The sequence below is a fragment of the Pseudopipra pipra genome, chromosome 5 (assembly GCF_036250125.1).
Source record: "Pseudopipra pipra isolate bDixPip1 chromosome 5, bDixPip1.hap1, whole genome shotgun sequence".
NCBI lineage: Eukaryota > Metazoa > Chordata > Aves > Passeriformes > Pipridae > Pseudopipra > Pseudopipra pipra.
Window position 1 is genome coordinate 48,059,412 of NC_087553.1, and position 23,267 is coordinate 48,082,678.

Genomic DNA, 23,267 nt, shown 5'->3' on the forward strand with positions numbered 1-23,267 from the left:
ATATGTGAGACAGTGTCTGTGTTCAATGAATATACAGCTTTAAAAAACAATGATACACTAAATGTCAATATTAAAACTATAATTCCTCCAGCTACTTGAGCACTACAACTCTAAAATAGAAATGTTAATTATACTGTGAAAACACCTGAACTCATAGGTAAGACTACTATTTTGAAGTTATGATTTTGCATCCATATAAACATTATATATCAAGGAAATAAACCGGATTTCACTGTCTATATTTTCACATTTGAACACCTATAATAGTTGTGGCGTTTATATATTTATAATGTTTTTTATTGTTTTCTTTGATACTATGAGGTTTACCACACCATATGATCCCACTAAAGACTTGCACTCTATTAAATCAGCTTCATTACTTTTAGAGAACAAAACTACTTTATTTTTCTATTTGTACTGCAACATCAATCATTTAAAATATATTTTCAATCGTGTTTATATTATGAGACGTATGAAGCTCATGAGGGAACATATTGTAAATAAATTATTATTACATTACTAGATAGCAATAAAGGTTGAAGGCAAGGAAAAAAAAAACAAATATCAAAGCACGTTACTCCCTGATGGTGAGATTGCCACAAGCAGCAAACTGCTTAATCTATAGAGACAGGACAAATGTCAAAGTAAATTCTTGAGCAGGGAAAGATAATGGCAAATTGTGCTCTTCAGCTTCTAGGTCTGAGCCTGGCATGAGGCTCAGATCATTGCTCCTTTATGTAAAGATCCACTCCTTGCATTCTCAGACATCAGAGTTGTTGGTTAAAGGCTCAAAGTACCATAAAGTGGTACTAAAACCACTTTCTTTTCTCATAGCATTGCCAACAACTCACAGTGCAAGCCAAGTGGTTTCTATCATATTTGAAAACCAACCACTAGCTAATGGTAAAGGGACTACCTATAAATGTTTGAGTAGGTATGAAACAGCACTGAAAAGAGGAATGTAGATTCTCCCAGGCCATCGGATGGTCTAGTGCCCCATGTGAGATGAGCACTTGACACACTCTTTCCTGTTTCCCAGGGGACTGATAAGAAGTAAAACCCAAGGAAATCAGTGACCTTGGCAGTAGAGCCAAAACAAATGAAAAATTCTGTCTTTCTTACAGCACCTAAGAGCTGAGACATGTTACTGGAATACAGAATAGAAACATGCACTGTCACCAGAGGCAACACCATTGTGATATCCCTGTGTTAACGTCAGTCGGTGGCACACAACCTTCACATTCAAATTACAGGGAGAAAACAGCTTATTTTCATACATGAGAAATTTCACAAAGTTGTCTACTGATCTTAAAACTAAAATATGCTCCCGAGAGGTACTAGAAAGACCCTTATAAAATATGCTATATATACACCACAGAAAATAACTTTTCCACTACTATCAAAATTCTTGAAAGAGCATTTCTGGCCGTTTCTAAATGAGTTATACTTGCCAGAATTTCATAAAACTGGATTCATGATCCAGCACCACCTGACAGCTGTGCTACCATCACTGATACTAAGACTGTTAGCTGCTGTCATTTTCAATGGCAGCAAATCCCTAATCAAGAGAACCCTTAATAGGAAAATGTATTGGCCTGGTCTCAGTATACAGTGGTACAACTTGAACAAGTCATGATAATAAACATTTAAAAAATAAGTTAACATTAGCACTGGTGTTATGAAGTTTATGAATATTTTTGTCAGACAGCAACTAGCCAAACCAAGCAAAGTAAAAGTTTTGGTGGAAAGGCCACATCCTAACTAACAGGAAAGATGTCAGCAAAGCAATACAGGAAAAAGTATAATGGCCAGCAAAATCTTCAAAATCAGTGATGGTTTCTAAAAAGTACTATATGTTTTTTAAAGACTATATAGTATCACATATATTTTGTATCTATAGTAGAACAAGAATAGAAAGAGAAAATGGAAGAAGGGCTCCTCTAGAGTAGATATGAACCTCAAGGAACAAACTGATTGAGAATGTCATGGTGGGTGAAAGGCAACTTGGGTAACACTAATGATTAATTTACAGAATTCATGTTCCTTTAAAAGGGGATAGATAAACAGCAAAATAAAATTATAAACTTCAAGAAGGCATATAAATTTGGATGAATCAGTGGAAAGGCAGCAAAAATAAGTTAAGAGAGAGTCAAAGAATAATTTTTCCCAATGGGAGAAAGAAAGGCTGGAATTCCACTAAATCAGATCCTTCACAAATCTCCAGCAAGTATCAGAACCACAGAACATTCTGAGTTGGAAGGGACCCACAAGAATCATGAAGTTCAACTAGTAAGTGAATGGCCCCTACAGGGATCAAACCCACAACCTTGGCATTATTAGCACTCTGTTCTAACCAACTGAAGCTAATCTCAGGGTTGTATAAAGTAGGACAAGTAGAAAAGAACACACAGTGACAAAATAAGAAAAGCCAGCACACATTGCAGAATACAAATAAGAAAAGGGAACGAGAATAACATGAAAAAAAAAAAAAACAACCAACCTGTTAATACATTGGCAGTGAGAAAATGACAAGTAAAATATTGACCTGCCATTTAACAGGGAGGAAATGCTATTGAGAGAAAGAGTGCAGAGAAGGGGCCAAAGGGTTTAATAATCTTTTCCACAAGTTGTCACTAAAATAGTCAATTGCAAGCAAATGGCCAACGCAGTTTCTACCAAAGACAAAAGAGAGCTCAACTCTTAACTCTGATTAAGTTGATCTGAAGATGCACGCTAGAATCACAACTGTCTTGACAATCTTTGCAATCATTCAACCTCCTAAGAAAGGAAGGTTAGGGACATTAAGGCCATTACCAAATTCACAAGTGAACATTGAGTGGAGAGTGCAGTTGGGATTCGAGTGTGAATACTTGGGGAGATTAATTTTTTGTTTTATGTAGTAATTAATAACAGACCAGTGTCCAAATCAAGAATAAGGTGATGAAGCAGAGTTGAACCATTCTAAAACTTCAGTGATGAGCATCTGTTCACAAGAAACATTTTTGTTATTACAGAAGCTGTCAACTGAGATGAATCGGATTCATCTAACCCACAATTTAAATAAAACATTGTTAAAATGGTTATTTCTCTTCGCACCAAAACCAAGCAGATGCTATAATGAAAGAAAACAATATTTTTATCTACCTCAAATCCATATTGTAAGAAGAAAAGTTCTTTACGGAGCAGTCATTTAGATTCATTATTCAATTTTTACCATAATTTCTCTTGTTTGTTACTGGGTGTTTATCGCAGGTTGTCCAGTGGAGATAACACAACTGACACAGTCAAGACTAAATTACATCAGTCATAAGATACCTAGGATCATGGGAGCAACTGAATAAATAGTACTCCTAGTAATGGTCTAAATCTCTACTTCTTTTTACTCTTCACTTTGAGAAGACATGAGACAAAAGATTTTAGAGGTAAATACACCTAACTAAACACAAGAGTTCAGACCTGATTCTGAAATCTGACAGAACAATAAAGCTGAAAGAATCCAACTACAAGACAAGAGCTCAGTCTCCTCAGGAAGGAGCTGCGAATATGAACACTGCCCACACAAGGTTTGTAGGGAATTCTTAAATATAAAATGATTCTATGTTACAAGGTTGTAATTAGAAATCTATCATGTTGGCAACTGCAGCTTTTTTGTTTGTTTAGTGAATGAAATTACACTATAAATATTGCCCCCATTTTTTTTTTTAATAATTAAAAGCAACACATTTTCCATTAGGAGAAATAGAACATTTTTTTATAAATTTTGTAAGGAATAAAGACCAAAAAGAAACTCCTTACTAATTTAAAGTTTATATAAATATGTAGTCTGCATTATATATTACCTACATCTTAATAAGAAATACAAGTGTGGGTTTTGCAGTTAGAAAGAAATACTTATTTCTAAATTTTATTTGTATGACACCATTTTGCATTGGAAAAAGTATGCATGTAGACAAAGAGGTATCATTAATGAATACTTACAGGTAGAAAGGAGATATTTAGCTTTCAGATAATAACACTGTTGTCCAAGTTGATCAGACTGAAAATGTGAGGGTTTTAACAGTGGAAAATTTAATTAACATTTTCCAGTCATTACACTGTTGTGCTGTTAAATTGATTTTCTTGATCAAGCTATTAGTTGCCTTAAAAAACTAAGATATCCTCAATTACTATACACAGCACCAAACACTAAACATATTCCTGACATTTTCAAATCTGGGTGGGTCTGTTTTGTTTTGTAAATATGTGATGTATCTGAAGATGTGTTTCAGATTGATTTAGAATATCATCAAAAGGATACTGAAAAATCACAGCAGAAAGAACAGAAAAACCATATGAAATTGGAGAATCATAAGATGTAATTGAGGCCAGAAGCAGAAGACATTAATTTCACAAGAGAGCTTTAGATGGTATAAAAACCCACTTCAGATGCATTAGTTGGATATCATTTTCCGTTTCAGTAAGAGTAAGATCAAATCAAGACAGCCTTATAGTAAAACCCTACAGTTACACTCTGCAAAGTGGGGTCATTTTAATTTCAGGGTCTTTTATTACACAGCAAGACACCTGATTGAACTGTGTAATAGCATTAACAATATAAATATATTCTGATGTCCTCTCTTTAATGCATTTAGAAATTACAGAAGTATTTTTGATTTTGTGTTTACAGGAATTATGATGATCCTTCAATTCTTTTTGTCTAACTTCAAAATAGTTATATGAAGACTGTACTATTGCTAAATCTTCTGCCACTGCTAAATGTTGCAGTTATTATAAAATTAACTTTTTTAAGGACTGTGATGATGTAATAGTTTCATAGGTTCAAAGCTCTTGAACAAAAATTAATTTGTTTGCTATAAATGCATTACTTTTTTCTTATCTTTGAAAGCCTTTTTCTAGAACAAAATATTGTTGAAATTAAGAGCAAGAAAGTGGAAAATCATTTGTACTATTATATACAAATGACTCAAAATAGAAAACTATTCTACTTACAGCCTTCAGAGGATCTATTGTCAACAGAAAGACAGCTTGACACCTGCAGAAGAGTAGTTTCCAAAAATCAGGCGAGTAGCTTCAACTTAATGTGCAACTTGTACTAAACAATCAACAAAGGTGTTTTTGGTAAGCACAGATGTTTTAGTGTTTATAACATGTAAAAATTCTGAAGAACTCAAAGGTACTAAGTTCAACTAAACCAGCATTCATTCAGAAAAAAAATCTTAAGTGTGTGTTGATGATACTCTCATTTTTACTAGATTGTGTATTACATCCAGGCCTTTTTATGAAATTTTTGAGAAGATGAAACAATATTTATTCACACTCAATAAAAATGAAACTGAGTCACTTTTATCCAAAGACTCTCAAGTTCCTGCCTGTAAATTTATAATTCACCTGAAGACAATACACAGGTTTTTGAAATGGAAAACTCCCAAGTTTGTCTGATTATGCTAATGATAGAAATCTAATTATAGAATACTGTAATGGCTTAGCATCAGTGAGGCTCCAGCACTCTCCAGGTACAACCCCACTAGTCTGAGCTAGAATGCTGATCCCAGATATTTCTGGCAGAAACTTTTATGGAGACCTCAATGCATAAAACATATTCTATTATTTTTATTTTAAGGTCTTAGACAAGTATGTGGAACACCTCTCACAAAAGATTATCTATTAAAGCATGAATATGCACTGTGACGCTATGCTTCGCACTAGCAGCTTAAGAGTTCTGAATGTATTTAGCAAGAAACATCCTAACACTTTTATTTACGTGCTACCAAAAATACCTTCGGGAAAATACATAAACGTTAAATGAAATGCAAATTTGGCATCTGCCAGTTCAAACTTACCCACTGCAACTTTGAGTCACGTGAGTTGGCTGAACTGAATATTCTGAATCCAAGTAACCTCATCTTTACTCACAGACTCATTCACACCTCACCTCAGTGCCAAACCAGCACTGACTAAGGGACAGATTTGTCTACCGGAAGAATAGCAGATTGTAGGAATGAGGTTAAATACATTTTGCTGTTACCATAAGCACTTACAACTAACAGAACAAGGAATACATTTATTTTGCAGTTGAGACAGAATATTTCAGGACTACAGCAGTCAGTTACTATCCAGGTGAGAGAAGAAAAACACTAAGAACACAAGAGTTAGTAGATATATTACTAAGTAATATATTACTTATTAAGTCCCATAATATTTATAAATCTTATAGCACACTCCTGGAAAAGCTGGCAGCCCACGGCTTGGAGGGGTATGCTCTTCACTGGGTTGAGAACTGACTGGATGGAGGGCTCAGAGAGTGGTGGTGAATGATGCTGCATCCAGTTGATGGCCATTCACTAATGGTGTTCCCCACGGATTAGGGTTGGGCCAAGTCCTGTTTAATACCTTTATGATGATGAGGATGAGAGGATCGAGTCTACTATTAGCAAATTTGCAGATGACACCAAGTTGGGGGGGAGTGTTGATTTGCTGGAAGGCAGGAGGGGTCTACAGAGGGACCAGGACAAGCTGGAGAGATGGGCTGAATCAAACAGGATGAGGTTCAACAAGGCCAAGCACTGGGTCCTGTGCTTTGGTCACAACAACCCCCTGCAGTGCTACAGGCTGGGGACAGAGTGGCTGGAGAGCAGCCAGGCAGAAAGGGACCTGAGAGTTTGGATTGACAGAAAGCTGAACATGAGCCAGCAGTGTGCCCAGGTGGCCAAGAAGGCCAATGGCATCCTGGCCTGGATCAGGAACAGTGTGGCCAGCAGGACCAGGGAAGTGATTCTTCCCCTGTACTCTGTGCTGGTGAGGCCACACTTGGAGTACTGTGTCCAGTTCTGGGCCCCTCACTGCAAGAAAGACACTGAGGTGCTGAAGCATGTCCAAAGAAGGACAATGAGGCTGGTGAGGGTCTGAAGCACAAGTCCTATGAGGAGAGGCTGAGGGAGCTGGTGCTCTTTAGCCTGGAGAAGAGGAGGCTCAGAGGAGACCTCATCACTCTCTACAACTGCCTGAAAGGAGTTTGTAGCCGGGGGGTCGGTTCTTCTCTCAAGCAACCAGCAATAGGACAAGAGGACATAAGCTGTGCCAGGGGAGGTTTAGGTTGGACATTAAGAGGAAGTTCTACACAGAAAGATGATTAGGCATTGGAATGGGTTGCCCAGGGAGGTGTTTGAGAAAAAACTGGACGTGGCACTTAGTGCCATGGTCTAGTTGACAAGGTGCTGTTAGGTCATAGCTTGGACTGAATGATCTCAGAGGTCTTTTCCAACCTAGTTGATTCTGTGATCTTCACAACTCTTCCTTTAAGCCACAAAGAACTACACACAGTCAGTGTTTTTCCCTCAAGGAAAGAAGTATCTGTATTATAAGCAATTTTGATTATATTCCATATATAAACACCATCTACACTTCAAGATTACTGTGGCTAGCCTGGATCATAATAGCATACTCTTGGTCTGAAATCTTTTATCGCCAAACATAGTACCAAACTTTGAAATAAGAATTCCTGTTTGCCACTTCTCTCCATGTGTCTGTAGTGGTACTTATATGTCTTCAGTTAAAATAGTCCATGTATATTTTAATGTCACCCTAAAGACTCTTTAATCTTTTTATCATGTGATGAGCAACTATTTCACTGTGTTATAATACTTTTCCAATGTTTTCACTGTAGGTTTTTAAGTAAAAATTCTATTCTAGTCCAGTTTTAATTTGTATGTAGAAATAACTACTCTTTCAAAAAAACCCAAATAGCAGAAAGAACTTTTTATATTTTTAAATTATATTTTTAATAGAATGCATCCACTAACTTTAAAAAATCAAAAGCATTACATTCTAATTTTTTGATCTCAAGATCACTTAGCTATGTATGCTCAGAACTTAGTCTTCATTTATGCTCTGGAATTCTCTAAGTCAGTTCACTTGGCTATAGGAAAACACATGCAACTACCAGTAAAGTTCCCCCTATTACCCCTTTAAGCCTAAGGAACAATCCAAAGGCAGCACTGGTATGAATAATCATGTGTACTAATATGGAATTGCTGTTAGTCATATAAATATTTGAATCAGGATAGCTACATTTCCATTTTTAACATTTGAGGGCTCAGATGTGTTATTCACTTTTTAAACCACTTACGCTTAAGAGTAACATAAGCCCAATGAAAAACAAAAGCAACTCATCAATGACAGAACAAGATACTCAACAGAAAAGAATATAATAATCTTCTCTGCCATTCTATATGTGCAGAAGAAGAAAGGTGGTAACCTTTTTATTTTTAGTTCCTAGTCTACTATTAATTACTGCTTACTTTAATTCAACTGTAGTTAGTGAGCAAAACAAAACAAATTTTAAAAAAAGCAGGTAAATTCTTAAACTTAGATCCAGTTTTAACAGTGCCTTTGTGATTTACCAAGGAAGAATTGATTAGTTATTATTGCTGAATTAAGGTGGACCATCTACCAAATGAAATTAATTTTAGTAAGTGTTATTTCCAGATAAAACTCTGCAGTAGACACAGAAGTAGCACTGTTGACTAGCTTAGAGAAATACCCTCTGAAGTTCAGAAGTTGAATCTAACCGAGTGACTCATATGGAATTCTATTAGGAGCAAAAGACAGCTAAAATTTCCCAATATGATTCTTCCTCCATTTTCTAAGGCAGTTCTCACTGACCAGCCATTCTAAAATATATCATGAAACCATTCGCTACAGAGATTGAATTATTTAATCAAATGGCTCAATCAAATTATGTGGCAAACATAAGTGGACTATACTTTTTTTTCAAACTAGCTAAACTCTGACTTCAAGCTTTATTTTTCCCTCTCACTTATAATGTACCAGATAGCACAGCTGGGCACTTAAGATCTAAAAAGAAAACCAAGAGGCAAAGGTTGAATTTATTTTTTCAGGATAAATGCAACAAAGAGGAATACTACTCCTGCTGCAAATAACTATGAAGACAGCCTTCAGAAAAGCAAGAGATGCCTGCTGTAAACACATTTGTGTTTCCCAAATATACAGAAGGTACCAGTACTGTATTATGCTTTTAGACAAAGATCTTACTTGATCTCAACAATAGCTAGTGGGCCCCAATGTACCCAACAAGTTACCCAACAATTCACTTACTGAAGTGAATTAAAATTGTTGTATGCTTAAGGGTAGATAGATTGGTTTAATCTCTTACTGAATCATAACTTTAAACAAGATATTCTTTATACAATCCCCTTAGTGTCTTTTTTTTCATATGCAATCCTGGTGACTTCCATTAGCTCATATTAAAATAGCTGTATAAAAGCTACATGAAAATTCTTACTAAGGATCTAACTCCTTTTAAGGCAAGTAATGTATTCTGTACATAAATAGTTTTTTTCCTTTTCCACATTGGTATAATCTCTGCCTCTGTGTAGGAAGGCAACAGTGTTTTCATTGTTGGGAAAGTACTAGTATACTGGGTGCATATTTGGTTAATGCACATGAAATGAATGCTGTTTTTTTTCTAGAGTCCTTCTTTTCCCCACTATACCTTTTTAGAATAGTGTCTATGGAACAGGCATTTTTGAAAAGAGGTGCTTAAAATGTGAACAGAAAAAATAGAATCATATGTATAACAGATAAAAATTGCCTAGTAGGCCACCTATTCTGCCTATGCACTAGAACAAGATGGTTCTCCATGGTACATTTTCTAGTATTTTACAGGTGAAATATTTAGTGTGCTAAACAACAGGACTTTTATCATTCCTCTTGAGATCTAATTTCCATTTAATAGATGTTTCTGAAGAAGATTTTTCTGAGATTCCACTCACATTTTCTGTCTTTTAATTTTACCATAAAATATCCTATACAGGAACACACTATATATTCCTTCCTGTCTTTGATTTTTACAAAATATTACACAGGTCATTTCCTCAAACCTCTCCTAATCTCTTAGCTTCCATATAAACATTTATTTAAAAAAAAATCCTATAATTTGAACATACGTATAATTTGAACACATATTTTGAACTATATATATGCAATATATAAACACACACAGAAAAACATATATATGTATAATATAAAAAACAAAATTTCCATCGTCTTTCATCGTAGAATCATCCTCAACAACATTTTGGGTTATTGATTTATATATGTTTGGATTGCATTGAATCTATAGTCTGATATGGAATGTCTTGATTTCTACCACACAACAGTGAAAATTCATGCCTAATAGATCTACATAACAATGTAGCATCTACAAAATATTAAATTATAAACTATCTCCATTAAATAGTAGCCTGGAATAATAACAGATTTTGCCAAAAAAGACAACATTTTCTTTTTTATTTTAGTCTCATTATGGAACAAGTGCAATCTCACTCCTAAATGTCAATAGCATAGTTTTTTTTAAAAAAGATAGCATAGTTAAAAAAAAAATATTCCACAACTTAATGAAATTAGACTTTGCTACTGCCCTCTGTGCTATCATAGAAGTTAATTCAGGAAATTTGGTGTAGCTTAAACCACTCAGTAAGTGGAAGCTATCCAATCTGGGTTAGGCAAAAAACAGTCAGATATAATTTAGATAAAGCTGATTCTTCGTTGATGAGAGGTAGCTATATTAGAATCAACTCAGGAGTCAGGTAGTCTTGTTTTCTATGGTTCATTAAACAAAATTATAACAATCACAGCAATTAATTCTAAATCATTAAAAAGTTGATGACTTAGTTCCTGTTATGTATCAGCAATTATACACATGTTAATTTAAAGAATAAATACAGACTTACTACACATACAAACATAGAAATCAAGATCCACATTTCTCATATACACATACAAAGTGACATCTGACTTTTTATGCAGTTTCTATACATTCTTACTACTTATCTTAGCCAAATCCAGATTACATGAATTCTTACAAAATAAGTAGATGAGAGTTCTTAGAAATATCTAATAATTTAACTACTGTTTTTTCCTCTTCAAAAAGCATATACTGTTGTTGAATACATTAGATAAAATTAGGATATTTTTTCTTTTCTTAAAATACTTTATCAACCTTGTTTGTCAACCAAACTCTTACAATTGCCATTTTATAGTTCTGTTTAATAGCTCAAGCCTGCTAACAGTATCTGAAACATTCCTAATCCTGTGCAGAATTCTGGAGATCTCTCATAGCACATGGGAATAAAAAATGCATAACAACAACTACCTGTGGAACAGAGTCTGTACCTGTACCTGAACAGATAGTAGTAGTCTGATAGTAGATAAATTGCAAATTATCTCCTACAAAGCCAAGTTCAAACAACACAGCCTTTAGCAGACAGAAAAAAACGTGGTTTACTCAAATATGACAGTTATTAACTATACATTGATGAACTACATGACTGATCTTATGTCTAGTTAAAGATTTCTGGATTTCAAGCAATAAGGAAAGTGAATAATTACATTATTATCTATGGAGGTTTAAAACACTTAAATTCTACTTTATAATGCCACAATATCCAAAACTTATCTTTACAGCTTCTGATGTAACGTGATCTAAAGACATTTCAATTTTAGAGTGAAATGAGATGTCATCTATGGGTCTTTAGTATCAGCGAGAATCAATGAAGTGGCAATTTGCAGTAATAGGCAAAACCGAAATATGGCACACCTGGGAAAGAAGTAGCTCTGAGGACTAGAGCAGACTCATCCCAACTGTCTTTATTCCAGCAAAGACTGCATTGAGCCAACTCTCCATTAAAGTTTTAGCGTGCAATAAAATTAACGTTCCTCTACATATTGATTTTTCACTTCATAAAAATGCAACACTCTGCAAAAGAAAATTTCATCTCATTGCAAGTTTTTGTATTTGTTTCTTTCTTCAGTCTAATTTCAACTGGCAACCAAAGTGCCCCACAGCCAAGGCTGTCCCAAGGTCACTAACCCCTCTGGCCAGACAAAGTAATGCATTGCAACTGCCATGCCATTGTCACATGCAAAACTCAACAGCAGAACTCCTTCGTTTAGCGACACAAAGTAATTCCAAATGCATATTTAACATCATACAATGGATAGCTTCACTGGGCTACAGTAAAACATCTTTAAGTTAGAAGTTCCCCACTCTAACAGCAATGTTTTTCAATTACCTATTGTAAAGGAAAAAATCATACCACGCTCAGGCAGAAGAGCTAGTTCTTGTCTTGAGCAATACTAATTATTGTATCTGTTTTGAAGCATTTTGGAATGTAAAACAGGATAAGACAGTAAAAATAAGATATTTAGTCTGGAGTATCAACAAAGAGATCAAATAACTAAATAAATTCAGAAATGCTGCCTTGAGATGAAAGATATGCCGCAATTAAACATAAGTAGTGAGACCATTCTTAGAAAGATTTCTTAAGTGGAGGTATATCTAGGAACAAAATAAGATGTAGTGACCTCTACCTCTATTGTAAGAGACACAAAGAGTTATTGATCTCACTTTGGTATTTTCATATAGCAAAATAAACTAACAGCTGCCTTGTAATGAATTTCAGGCATTATAAAACTGTAAAAAAAACAATGTAAAACTGGTTTGAATTTTATCATAATTTTCTCAAACTATCTGTGTTAAACATTATTTTCTATCTCTCTAATCTTTTATACAAGTATTTTCCGTGGCATAAATATTCTGTCTTAAGAAATCTATAATGCTATTTCTCTTAATGCCATTGCAAAACTTTTTGTGCATTTGATTGGCTTCTGCAGAGTTTCTATGGCCTGTTTTTTCCATTCCAAGGTGAACCTTGGAACTAAATTGTTTGGATTTCATATTTTTCTTTCTCTATATAAATCTTTATGACAAAGCATTTAGCACTGATTTTAATAAAAGTTATACCAGGAATTATATAATTAGGAATGCTTAAAATTATAGGCACCTTAGAAAGCAATTTGTAAGGCAAACTGGAAGAAAATATAATTTCTATGTTACAGGTTAAAAACTTAAAGGTACAAATTGCTTAAGACATGAACAATAGCTAGCATGTCAGTGTGTATAAGGACATTTGACCAATGCTCTAAGTCTGTTGTGCATGGTAGCAATAATGCAGATGGTGGCTGAGTTCTTATTCCCAGTGGCTCAGCCTGTGTTACTACCACTGCTAGAAATATGAAATCAAAATAGTAGGATAAGAACATTGAAGAAGCAGACAAACCTTTTCAAGGCATCTATAAAGCAAAGGATGCTTCTCAGTGGCACACCTGTATTTATCACTGTTATCAACCTTAAGAATTTTGCTCAGTTACCACAGAACAAAATTTATTGTTTTATAGTCATGACAATGTAGCAATGTGTTTTGAAATTCAATTACTTAGCATCATCTGAACTGAAACCTTTCTTTCTTCATTAGGTCTAAAATTGTTTTGTCAGAAGCTTCTTCTCATCAGTCTCTTGTTTAATTACTTTTGTCTTTAGCAACCACAGCATCCACAGTTTTTTAATTATGTGATTTGAGTAGGCCCTAAATCACTGCAACAGACATGGACAGGACAACCATCATTTGCTTCCATGGTAAAGAAGAACTGACTGTGGCTAAACCCTGTCATTTGTAGAATTTACATAAACACATTAATTAGCCTTCCTTTCTTTCTCTTCAAAACCGTATTAAATACCAGACACAGCTGTCTCTACAAAGGATTAAATTCATGTCCTTTGTAATTCATTATGTCACCCCAGTCACAGGCAATTTCCAGTAGTTTTACTTCCAAAGGAAAGACAACTAATAAAAACACCACTATAAAATTTTACATGTGGAAGTTGTGCAGACATTCTACAAAAAATTCAGTATTCATTTGAGACCCCTTTCTCACACCACTGGGCAAAGACATATAGGTCAGCATTCCTGAAGCTATATCAAACTTCATTTGCAATAAAATAAGTAGCTATTATGACACAAGCAGAGAGCTTTTCCTTCTATTAAAATATTATTTTCTCATGTACTGTGCTTGTTTCGGCTGGGATAGAGTTAACTCCCTTTACAGCTGCTGATATGGGTCTGTGTTTTGGATTTGTACTGGAAATAGTGTCAATACCACAGGGGTGTTTTAGATATTGCTGAGCAGAGCTTACATAGAGTCAGTGACTTTTCTGCCTCTCACCCCACCAGTGAGAAGGCTGAGGGTGCGCAAGGAGCTGTGAGTGGACACAGCTGCGTTTATTATGACATAAACACATAAAAGCAATTTACAGTGTAATGCTCAACAATGAGCCAACTCACTGGGGTTTTACTGTTTGTGATAGGGATGATCAGTACTAGCAGAACACTTTACAGATATGTATCATATTCAAAGTGCCATGCGAATTTATGGAAAAAAGTAAATGGGTTGATATGATGGCCAAAAGGGCCTTTCAGGAGACTGAGAATAAAAAGCTCTTAATCTGAAGAATAATACTAATACAAGAAGGGCAAAAATTAGTAAAATTATAAGATCTTATGCTAGAAAATAATGAAAAAAATTGAATTATTTTATTGCTACTGCTATGATTTCTGGCATGTCACAGTCAATAAGCTTATATCCACAGTGTTGTAACAGTGGAGGACACAGAAGGAAAAGGGCAAAGACCATGTAGAAAGTCCATCACTAAGAGACTGAACCCACTTGTCCTATTAGATTGTGTTGAAATCAATATAATTACCTTTATTCCTTATTTAATATTAATGAGAATATTACAGTTAAACCTAAATGCCACTTACACATCATACAGCATTCCTGACAACACATAGAAAATTTAAAAGGTAAGAAAATCACTGTGAACACTCACTTTTTCACCTATTGCAGTATAATAATCTTTTTAAGAGAAACAAACGAGAATGTTCACAAGTGAGAAAGAGAATTAAAAATAAATGTTATTAACAAACAATCTGAAATTGTGACATAACATAGTTTTAGCTTTTTTATCTAATGAACCAAAATCTCATTAACAATCAGTAGTGACAGGCTAAATACTGACAACACCTACACAACAAAGGATTAACACAACACATCTATTATTCAGGTTAGACTTTTCCCAAGACCAAGCCTCATGTCTCTGTCCACGGAGAGTTATATTTGCACTTCCGTGCTTATAAACAAACCCTTAAAATGCATACAAAGGTTTTATTATACTGTATACAAACTTTATAGTCACTATTATCTTTCATCCCCACTATGGAACTGAAAGCCAGAGCTTGCTCTGAAATGGACCCACCTCTCCATCTAACCTCCAGAGACTCGATATTGGCCAGCATTGATGTTTAATTAAGCAATTAGCTCAGAGGTTTTGAATAGTTAACAGAAATTAATGCTCATCATAAAGTAACCTCACTGTGTGGCCAAATAAATTTTAAATAAAGAAAGACAGCTTTAATAAAATAAAATATTAATTTTACAAATTAAATACATTTAATTAGCAAGGGGAAAATAATTTAAACCACATTGGTCACCCAACCCCATTATACCTACACACTTATAAAGATATTTTAAATTACTACCTAGGTGAGTATTACTCTCTAACCAGAGAGGTCCAGGCTGAGATCTGGGGCCCCTGAACTAAAGAAAGAAAGGATGAAGGGCTATGAGTTAAAGGAGCTACTTTGTAAAAGACTATTAACTGCATGCTAGATTTGTAGCAGTACCTGCATGAAGCAAACCCTTGAGCTGCAGAGAAGGTAGACAAATGTAAGAGTAGACTATTGTTCGTGACACGCAATGTTAGCAATCTACTCTAACTGGACATGCTTCAGCAAAGCATTTAAACATGGTGCTAAAGGTCTCTCCTAGGAGAGGAATATCTTCTTGAATTGAGCCAAAGGGCCTTGTGGGGTTAGACAAAAACATGCATTATGCCCAAAACTGTTCAAATACAGAGTGCTTAGAGAACTGATGCATTCAACTTCTCTACCATTTAACAGAAACAAGAACAGGATGTGCTTCGCAACTATGGAAATTCACATTTTTCATAGGCATTGGTAGTCATACCTGAAGTTGATTAGGAACATACTTGATACAAACTTCTCTGCAAAGCTGGACTGATAAAAATGCAATAAGGCTTATTGACATTAGTGTATATTTACAAAAATGAATGTGAGAAGCATATTTTTATTATAAATAAAACCTCACAGTATAGATGGTTTGGTTGAAAGTCTGAAATGTAGAAAATTCTAGAGGAATTTATGCATTTCATATATATATTCTTTAAGATGGTCACTTTTCAGAAAACAACAGTCCATATACCTATCTAAGGGAGGAAGCTGTTTAGTGGACACTACCATGTCATCTTTCTTCTAAAAGAAAAATGCCAACACCTCTATCACCAATGCAAAAAATATTAATAGAAAAATATTTATAGAAAAGATTTATTTTTGTGTGTAGAGGTGTAATCAAATCAAAAAAGCAGAAGATATTGAAAGGAACAAGCATTTCCATCTATTTTTTCACTGTAATTTATTATTTAGTTTTATTAATTATTGAAAGAAAACAGGTAAATTGTTAATCTTATCAGTTATATAGATGCTACGAACAATTGAACAAATTGAATCTTTTTATTTGTTTACAGTCCTACATCTCATTATAGATATTATCATATAACCCGACTTTTTGTGCTTTGAAGGCTTAAGAGAGGAATTATTGCAATATACAACTTTCACTCAGAAAATCTGTCCTTTGTGTCCAGGGATAATAATTAGTAGGTTATTTCTAATTTCTTTTCTCTATGAAGGTGGCATGTTCACAGTTCCTCCACTTTACCCTCTAGCATTTCTAGTACAGGGTAGGGGAAAGATTAAAAATCTTTAATTTAGAAAAAGATCCTTTCTATTTCTGTCTAGTTTCCAGCTTTTAGAATTATGTATTTTATATATTCCATGTGACAAAAAGATCAAGTTGTTTCATAGACTAGGACAAAGAACCAAGCCAGCACATTTACTTCTAATCTAGAATCTCACTCTCAGATAGTTACTGTCTCTCATTTCTGCCAAATAAACCATCATTTGTTCTTCTGCTAACATTGTTCTACAACTTAAACATTCTTACTCTGTCAGTGGCTTTCTTTATTCTGAAAGGATAATTAACGAGAATTTTTAATAATATCTGTATAAGACAGTCTCCATTTTCTCAGCTTTAGCTACCCATCTTGAACTTCTTACTTTTGGAATTCTTGTTTCGATCACAAGTGACCAAAACTACAAACAGAATTTCAGATGAAATCCCATCAGTACCATGTACATTGCCTTTAATATTTTCTTTCCACTTCTAAAAATGCTGTAATACATCCTGATATGTCTTTACACTTGTCTTTTTTCATTGCCATGTCACATTTATGGCTTTAGTCACTGTGAGACTAATAAAGCCAGATCTCTCTCTTCCTCTGACACTTTCAATTACAACTCCCAGCTTATAACTGAAAAATCATATTAGTTCCTAATTAGACTTTGTACTACACATTTTTGTTTCACTCACCCTTGCTTCTCTGAGTTTTCTATCTGACTTTCACATCTTTTTCCATCAGCCAGTTGCCCAGCCTTATTTTTGTACTCAGAGAAATATTTCCTATTGCTTCCAAGTTAGGTCACAGTTCAATACAAATTTTTTTCAGCAGTAGCTGAAGAGTGGGAAAAACGTGGTTCCATATTGGCTCCCCTTTCAAGTTCTTCTGCCAACAGTCAATATTAGAGTGAAATCAAGTCCAGAAAGGAGGATGTGCTTCTTTCAATAGTGATGTAATCCACAGACACATCAGCCTGCCCCTGAGGCATTATCATGTAGTACTCCACTAGTCTAACTTCAGCCTGTCTAACAGCTGATTGCCATAATCTTCTCTTTGCTGTTATCAAAATCTTTTCCTGGCTCCAGCATTTGTCGGATCTATAACTCACTGCACTGCTTCAGCATGCTAAGAACATAGATCTCTATTCACCTGTTGCCACTGATCAGCTATCAGTATACAGACAGGGACAAGCAAAGTGTCAGAGGAGAGCCCATGGAGGGGTTGGGAAATGCAGCTGCTGATGGCAGAAGGTTGGAAAAACTGCAACCAGCAAATTAATCTGCAAAGGTTGTTTTACAGCCCAGTACCAGACTGGTAAGAGCTTGCTGCTCCCAGAGGACCAGAACTTTTCCACCTTATCCCTTTCCTTGCTATAACTGTTTATCTTTCCTGCTCCCAGCCATGCACTCTTAGTCTGGGTATTGCTTAGTCCCCTTGTGAACTGCTTCCACCCACCTCAGAGCCAACAACAGCCTGAGACACTCTGAGTGCCTGCATGCTTGAATGCTGCCCGATGGGAACACTCGCCAAGGAGAGAGGCATGAAGGCAGAACCATGCAGCTCTTTTCTTTTGCATCTCTTCTCCTTTTCAGCTGTTTTTTCAATAGATTGTAATACAAAATAAGAATTAGTAGTACTAATAATGAACAACTAAGTAACAAATTTGAGTTGCTGCCTATAAACCATAAGTCATTGCTACTCAGCCTTAGAAACAATATGCCAATTTAAATGCTTGAAAGATATTTAGAACTTGGGAAGATTTAAATCATTTGTTCATCCAGATTCCACAATGTGAGCTTATGATAATACCGATTGATTGGTGGACCAGTTAGAACAGTTCAGGGAAAATTATGCCTTTGCTTCAGAAGAAGGTCAAAAGAAAAAAAGAAATATACTGGGACACCACCCTGCAGCACTGAAATATACATTTGCCATCTTATCATATTAGTGTGCAGGCATACTTGCTGATACAGGAATATATCAATAAATAAGGTGTATTTTCCAAATATTTATGACTTAATAATTTACTTGTATAAAGACAAACTTCTGCTTTAAAAAATCATGAAAGTTTAATGAGGACTTAAGGCAGTAGAGTGGATTTGTGAAATGAACTCCATCTCCAAGGTAGCAGCTGAGAAAACGTCCCACAGCTATTACACAACTTGAGAACGGAAAACAGGTTCTGACGCAATTAACCTGTTGGCAATATAGAAAAATTATTAAAAAGAGTAATCGATGTTTTCTTGAAAATCTGTACACTTTACAGACTCCACTCAAAATCAGCACTACTTCAAAACTGATAAACAGATAAATCAGAAGGAGCAGTTACATTAACTTCTATTTTTAAAAGAAGTATTAGAAGAACATATTCACAACAGTACCAGTACTGTTGTGCATCTGTGAAATGGATTCCAGGAGTAAGACTTCACAAATTTATCTCTCCCTGAGCCACCTTAGATCTTTATGAAAAGATATATTTTTATTTCTGTTTTAATGGCATGTGCCTTATTATTGCTGTTGCAGATAATCATGCAAATAACAATCAAGGGAAGTTTTACTAATGAAAATGTTGCTGTTCTTCCACTGCAATTTAAAATATTTTCAGAGCTTTTGTTAATTTAAAACTCTGGTTAAGTACTGGGATCATTTCATCTGCTTGTGTTTCATCATTTCATCATTCACTTGTGTTATCTAAAACAAAATTCACTAGAAACGCATATCCACACATGCATGGATGGACACATACAAAAAGCAGGACAAAAATAGCATTGCAGCAAACGTCATCCAGGAATATATACAGAAAATTAAATGTTAATGAGCTGCATATCTCAAAAATTACTTGTTCTTTTATTCCTCTTTCTAAAATACCTTTGTACTAATATTTCTTAAACCTAGAGGTGAAATTCTGATCACACTGAAATCAGTAATTCACAAACTTTCTTCAAAAAACCAACACTTTGCCCAGGTTTTCACTTACATATGCTCCTCAGTCAAATATGTACCTCGCTCTTGCTTTTTTTTTTTTTAGCTTACGGGTAATTTGATTTCCAAGCATATAAACAGAGTTTACAATAGGCCTTGGAAAAGTTACCATAGCATATGCTGTAATAGCTACCATGACAGACACTATCTCACATTTTTCATGGCTTCAAGAAAATCAGAAGTAAATTTCTCTTTATAAAACTTTAGTTCTGAACCCCATAATGTAAAACATTTTATTACCACATCTATCTTATTCTCTCCAAGTATGTTTTGGAATGATTTGTCAACAAAAATGAGAATGATTCCATGATTCCTTGAGATGTTATCAATAAATTCCTGCAAATGAGCTACCAAATAAGCCCCATGATGCTGATGTTAAATGCTTCATTTCCACAAGCTCTTTAGAGAGTCAGTGCATTATCCCACTGAACTACTGAAATACGGAATTACATGGTATTAAAGGTGAGGTATGTGTTTATAGAGCTTATTGAATGCTTTCAAAAATAAAGACCTATAGCCTTGCATTGTTTAAAAGCAGTTTCTCTTTTTCTTTAAACCATTTTAAAAGCCTATGAAAATTTTAATATTCACAGGATCTACACATAGGTAAAATAATAGAAGTATGATTCTCAGAGCAAAAAGATTTGTCATGTACTATAGAGCTCTTTAATACTAAACCTTCTGAAAGGGTTGATTAATCATACTATTTAAAGACTGTGACACATTTATGCTCAAACTAGTACAGGTAAAGCTAGTAATTCACAGTAACAAACCTGTGCAAGAGACAGCTTATGCGTTGGGACGTTTGGTTTTAAATTCTGGATCTTTTTGTACCCTGCCTATTGATGGTGTTGAAGCCAGTTAATTGGCATATCTTAACTTTTTAGTTAAGAAAAGGGGAAAAAAAAAGCTTAATTTGTTGTTATTTGATTTGCTTTAAAATGCATTTGCCAGTTAGGCTGACAGAGAAGAACCATAAAAACTAAAGAAAAAGGATAATAATTCATACTGTACTTCTCCTTAGCCAAGATCATAAAATTTAGACTCAGTTTAAAAAAAAAAAAAGCAAGCTGCAGGACATTTATATGAAGCGCAGAAATAGGTGTTGACCATAAATATACTGAAGATGTCAGAGCAATTTATAAATAAATATTTAAATGGGTTTTAGCGAATTCTGAACATAGATCTTCAAGCTTTATAGAACCAAAATTTATTCAAGGCAGAGCAGTATAGACTTCCCTACATACTGGATATTTGGGACAATCAGCACCCTAGAACCCTTGAAGTGCAGTTGTGCTTATAATGGGCAAAAAAAAGATCATACTGGCATATGCCAAGTAAAAGGTTCCCTCATCAGTTCACCCAAGCCAGAATATTGACCTTTCAATTTTTTTGCCTTACAAGCTTTCAAACCATTTACCCATGAAATATATACCTTCATGCATATATATATATGCTTCAACTGTTTTACACCTAAAAGAAGAAAAATGGACTGCACCCATGATTTTACCTTTCCATGATGTAAACTAGGAAGTGGGATTGCAGCAGCTGATTCTAGGAGCATTGCAGTGAGGGGCAGCTGTTGCTCAGGCAGCACTTATCCTTTCCATAAGTGTTTCTCCTGCCTGCCCCATGCTCATTCTGTATCAGAAAGAAGGAACACAGAAGCAGAGCCTATTAAGCAGTTCTTACGCAGGCAGCAATGTCCTAGGGTCAGACTGGCCGTGTGTTGAGCCCTCCTAAAGCAGACCACTTCAGAGTAGTCCTTAAACCAAGATTACAGGAGTCTTTCTGCCACACCCAAAGGAAGGGAGAGATTACACACAAGCAGCAAGTGCCAGGCCTACCACTGACATCCTTGAAAGTGTGTGATGCATAAAACACTCTGAATGAGGAAGCAGAGGACTGCAATCGCTATCCCTCTGGCCAGAAGTTAGCAAGGACAAAGACCTGAGAAGTCGGCGGGGACGACTTCAGAGAAAAGGTGAACTGCTTTTTGTAAAAATTAGGGACAAGGTGGGAGAAAGCAATTTCATGTTCTTTGCACAATCATGTGAGGAGGAAAAAGACTGGGCACAGGGAAGATGAATCTGTGGAAAGTGAGATTCAAAGCCTAAGGTAATTTATAGTTGCTCAGTTAGGAATATTCAGTTAAAGGCAGCAATGAAGAGTTTGGCTTTTCTCCAAAAGTAGCTGCACTCATACCCAGAACCACGATGGTCTCAGGAGGGGTTAGTGGAATTAATGGAATTACTAGAATCTCCTCTCCTGGTCAAAAGTTAGTGCTCCTCCCTGACGTAGCAAATTATTCACCATTTAGGTTACTCCTGAGGCACATTTTTAAATAGCAATATTGAGTTTCCTTTATGTTTAGTTCAATATTCTCCATTTGACATAAGAGCAGCCATTGTAAAAATATGTGTCCTGAGAGTACAGTTAGGAAAATATGAGAATGTATCAGCAGTTTGATTCCTCCCTCTTCAACCCATGCATTTTAATTTCTTGGGTTTCCAGTTTGAATGTTATTACTATTTCATTAAGGCCATAACTATCTGTATTCTGGTTCCTGAAAGCCTATTTGGCATAACATTTGAATTAGCAGTAATGAGAAGAATACACTCTTCCATCATCAAGTTTGTTACCTTGATGAATATCTCTCTGTAGGAAACTATGAAATGAGTTAATGTACATGCCTATTAAAGCCACTTCAGGAGATGGCTGAACATATCGATGGCCTATTAGCTAAAGAGAAGTTCAACCTAAGGCTCAAGGAAGAAATACAGATGTATCTAAGAAGCAGATTTATTGCAGCTATTTCTTACAGCTACTCAAAGAAAAAGTAGATGTCAGCAAAATTAGAAGTGCTGAAAGATCACACTAAAAAGTTAGGCAATTTTGGGGCTTGAGGATTTTGAATATCAGATAAGGAGGCTTATATGCATTTTTTTGTGTTTGTGCATGTAAGGCTTTTTGCAACTTCCTTGTAGCTGAACAAAACTTTGGGTAAAATCTAAGGCCTGAAAATTTGTTTTAGAGAATATTATCAAAGGGATTACTGTTTCTAGAACTTACTAGAAAAGTGGAAATTAAAGACTATAATATGGATATTAGTTTCCTTTTTTCTTCTGAACTTTCTGCAGTGCCACTCAATTATTTGCATGTACAGATAGTTAAAGTACTATTTTATAATGGCAAGTAAATGTAAATTACTAAACTTGTATTTGCTTTATTTGTACTTACCTGGGTAAATATTGAGAAAAGCTGTTTTAACATTGAAAAATGAGTATTCCCACCAGTTGTGGAGTTATAAATTCCAATAGTCACAAATATTCAAGATTATCAAAAAGAGGTCAATAGATTTTAGAACATATAGATGAGGACTAGATTTATACAGAAATCTGATATGTAGGTTTTATCTTTGATAAGCAAAAATAGGACTGGAAAGGTCTTCCTAAAATATTAAGTCTAGCTTCTTCTGTAGGCATGAAGTCAGCTATTTGTAAATGCACCTCTTTTATAAATATACCAATCAGTATCTCTAAAGAGGTTTCTTTGC

General features: G+C 35.0%; 1 protein-coding gene across 4 annotated transcripts in view; it reads right to left on the reverse strand.

The window, feature by feature from the left end:
- IMMP2L (inner mitochondrial membrane peptidase subunit 2) overlaps positions 1-23,267 on the reverse strand; it is a 414,978-nt gene that overhangs the window by 182,234 nt on the left and 209,477 nt on the right. Inside the window, exon 4 of one of the 4 annotated variants that reach the window (XM_064655974.1) lies at positions 18,868-18,925. The exons of the other annotated variants lie outside the window; for them this stretch is intronic. Coding sequence (XP_064512044.1) covers positions 18,883-18,925 — 43 coding nt within the window. The 3' untranslated portion in view covers positions 18,868-18,882. Of the gene's footprint in view, positions 1-18,867; positions 18,926-23,267 lie in introns of those variants that run through there. 4 annotated transcript variants of the gene reach the window in all.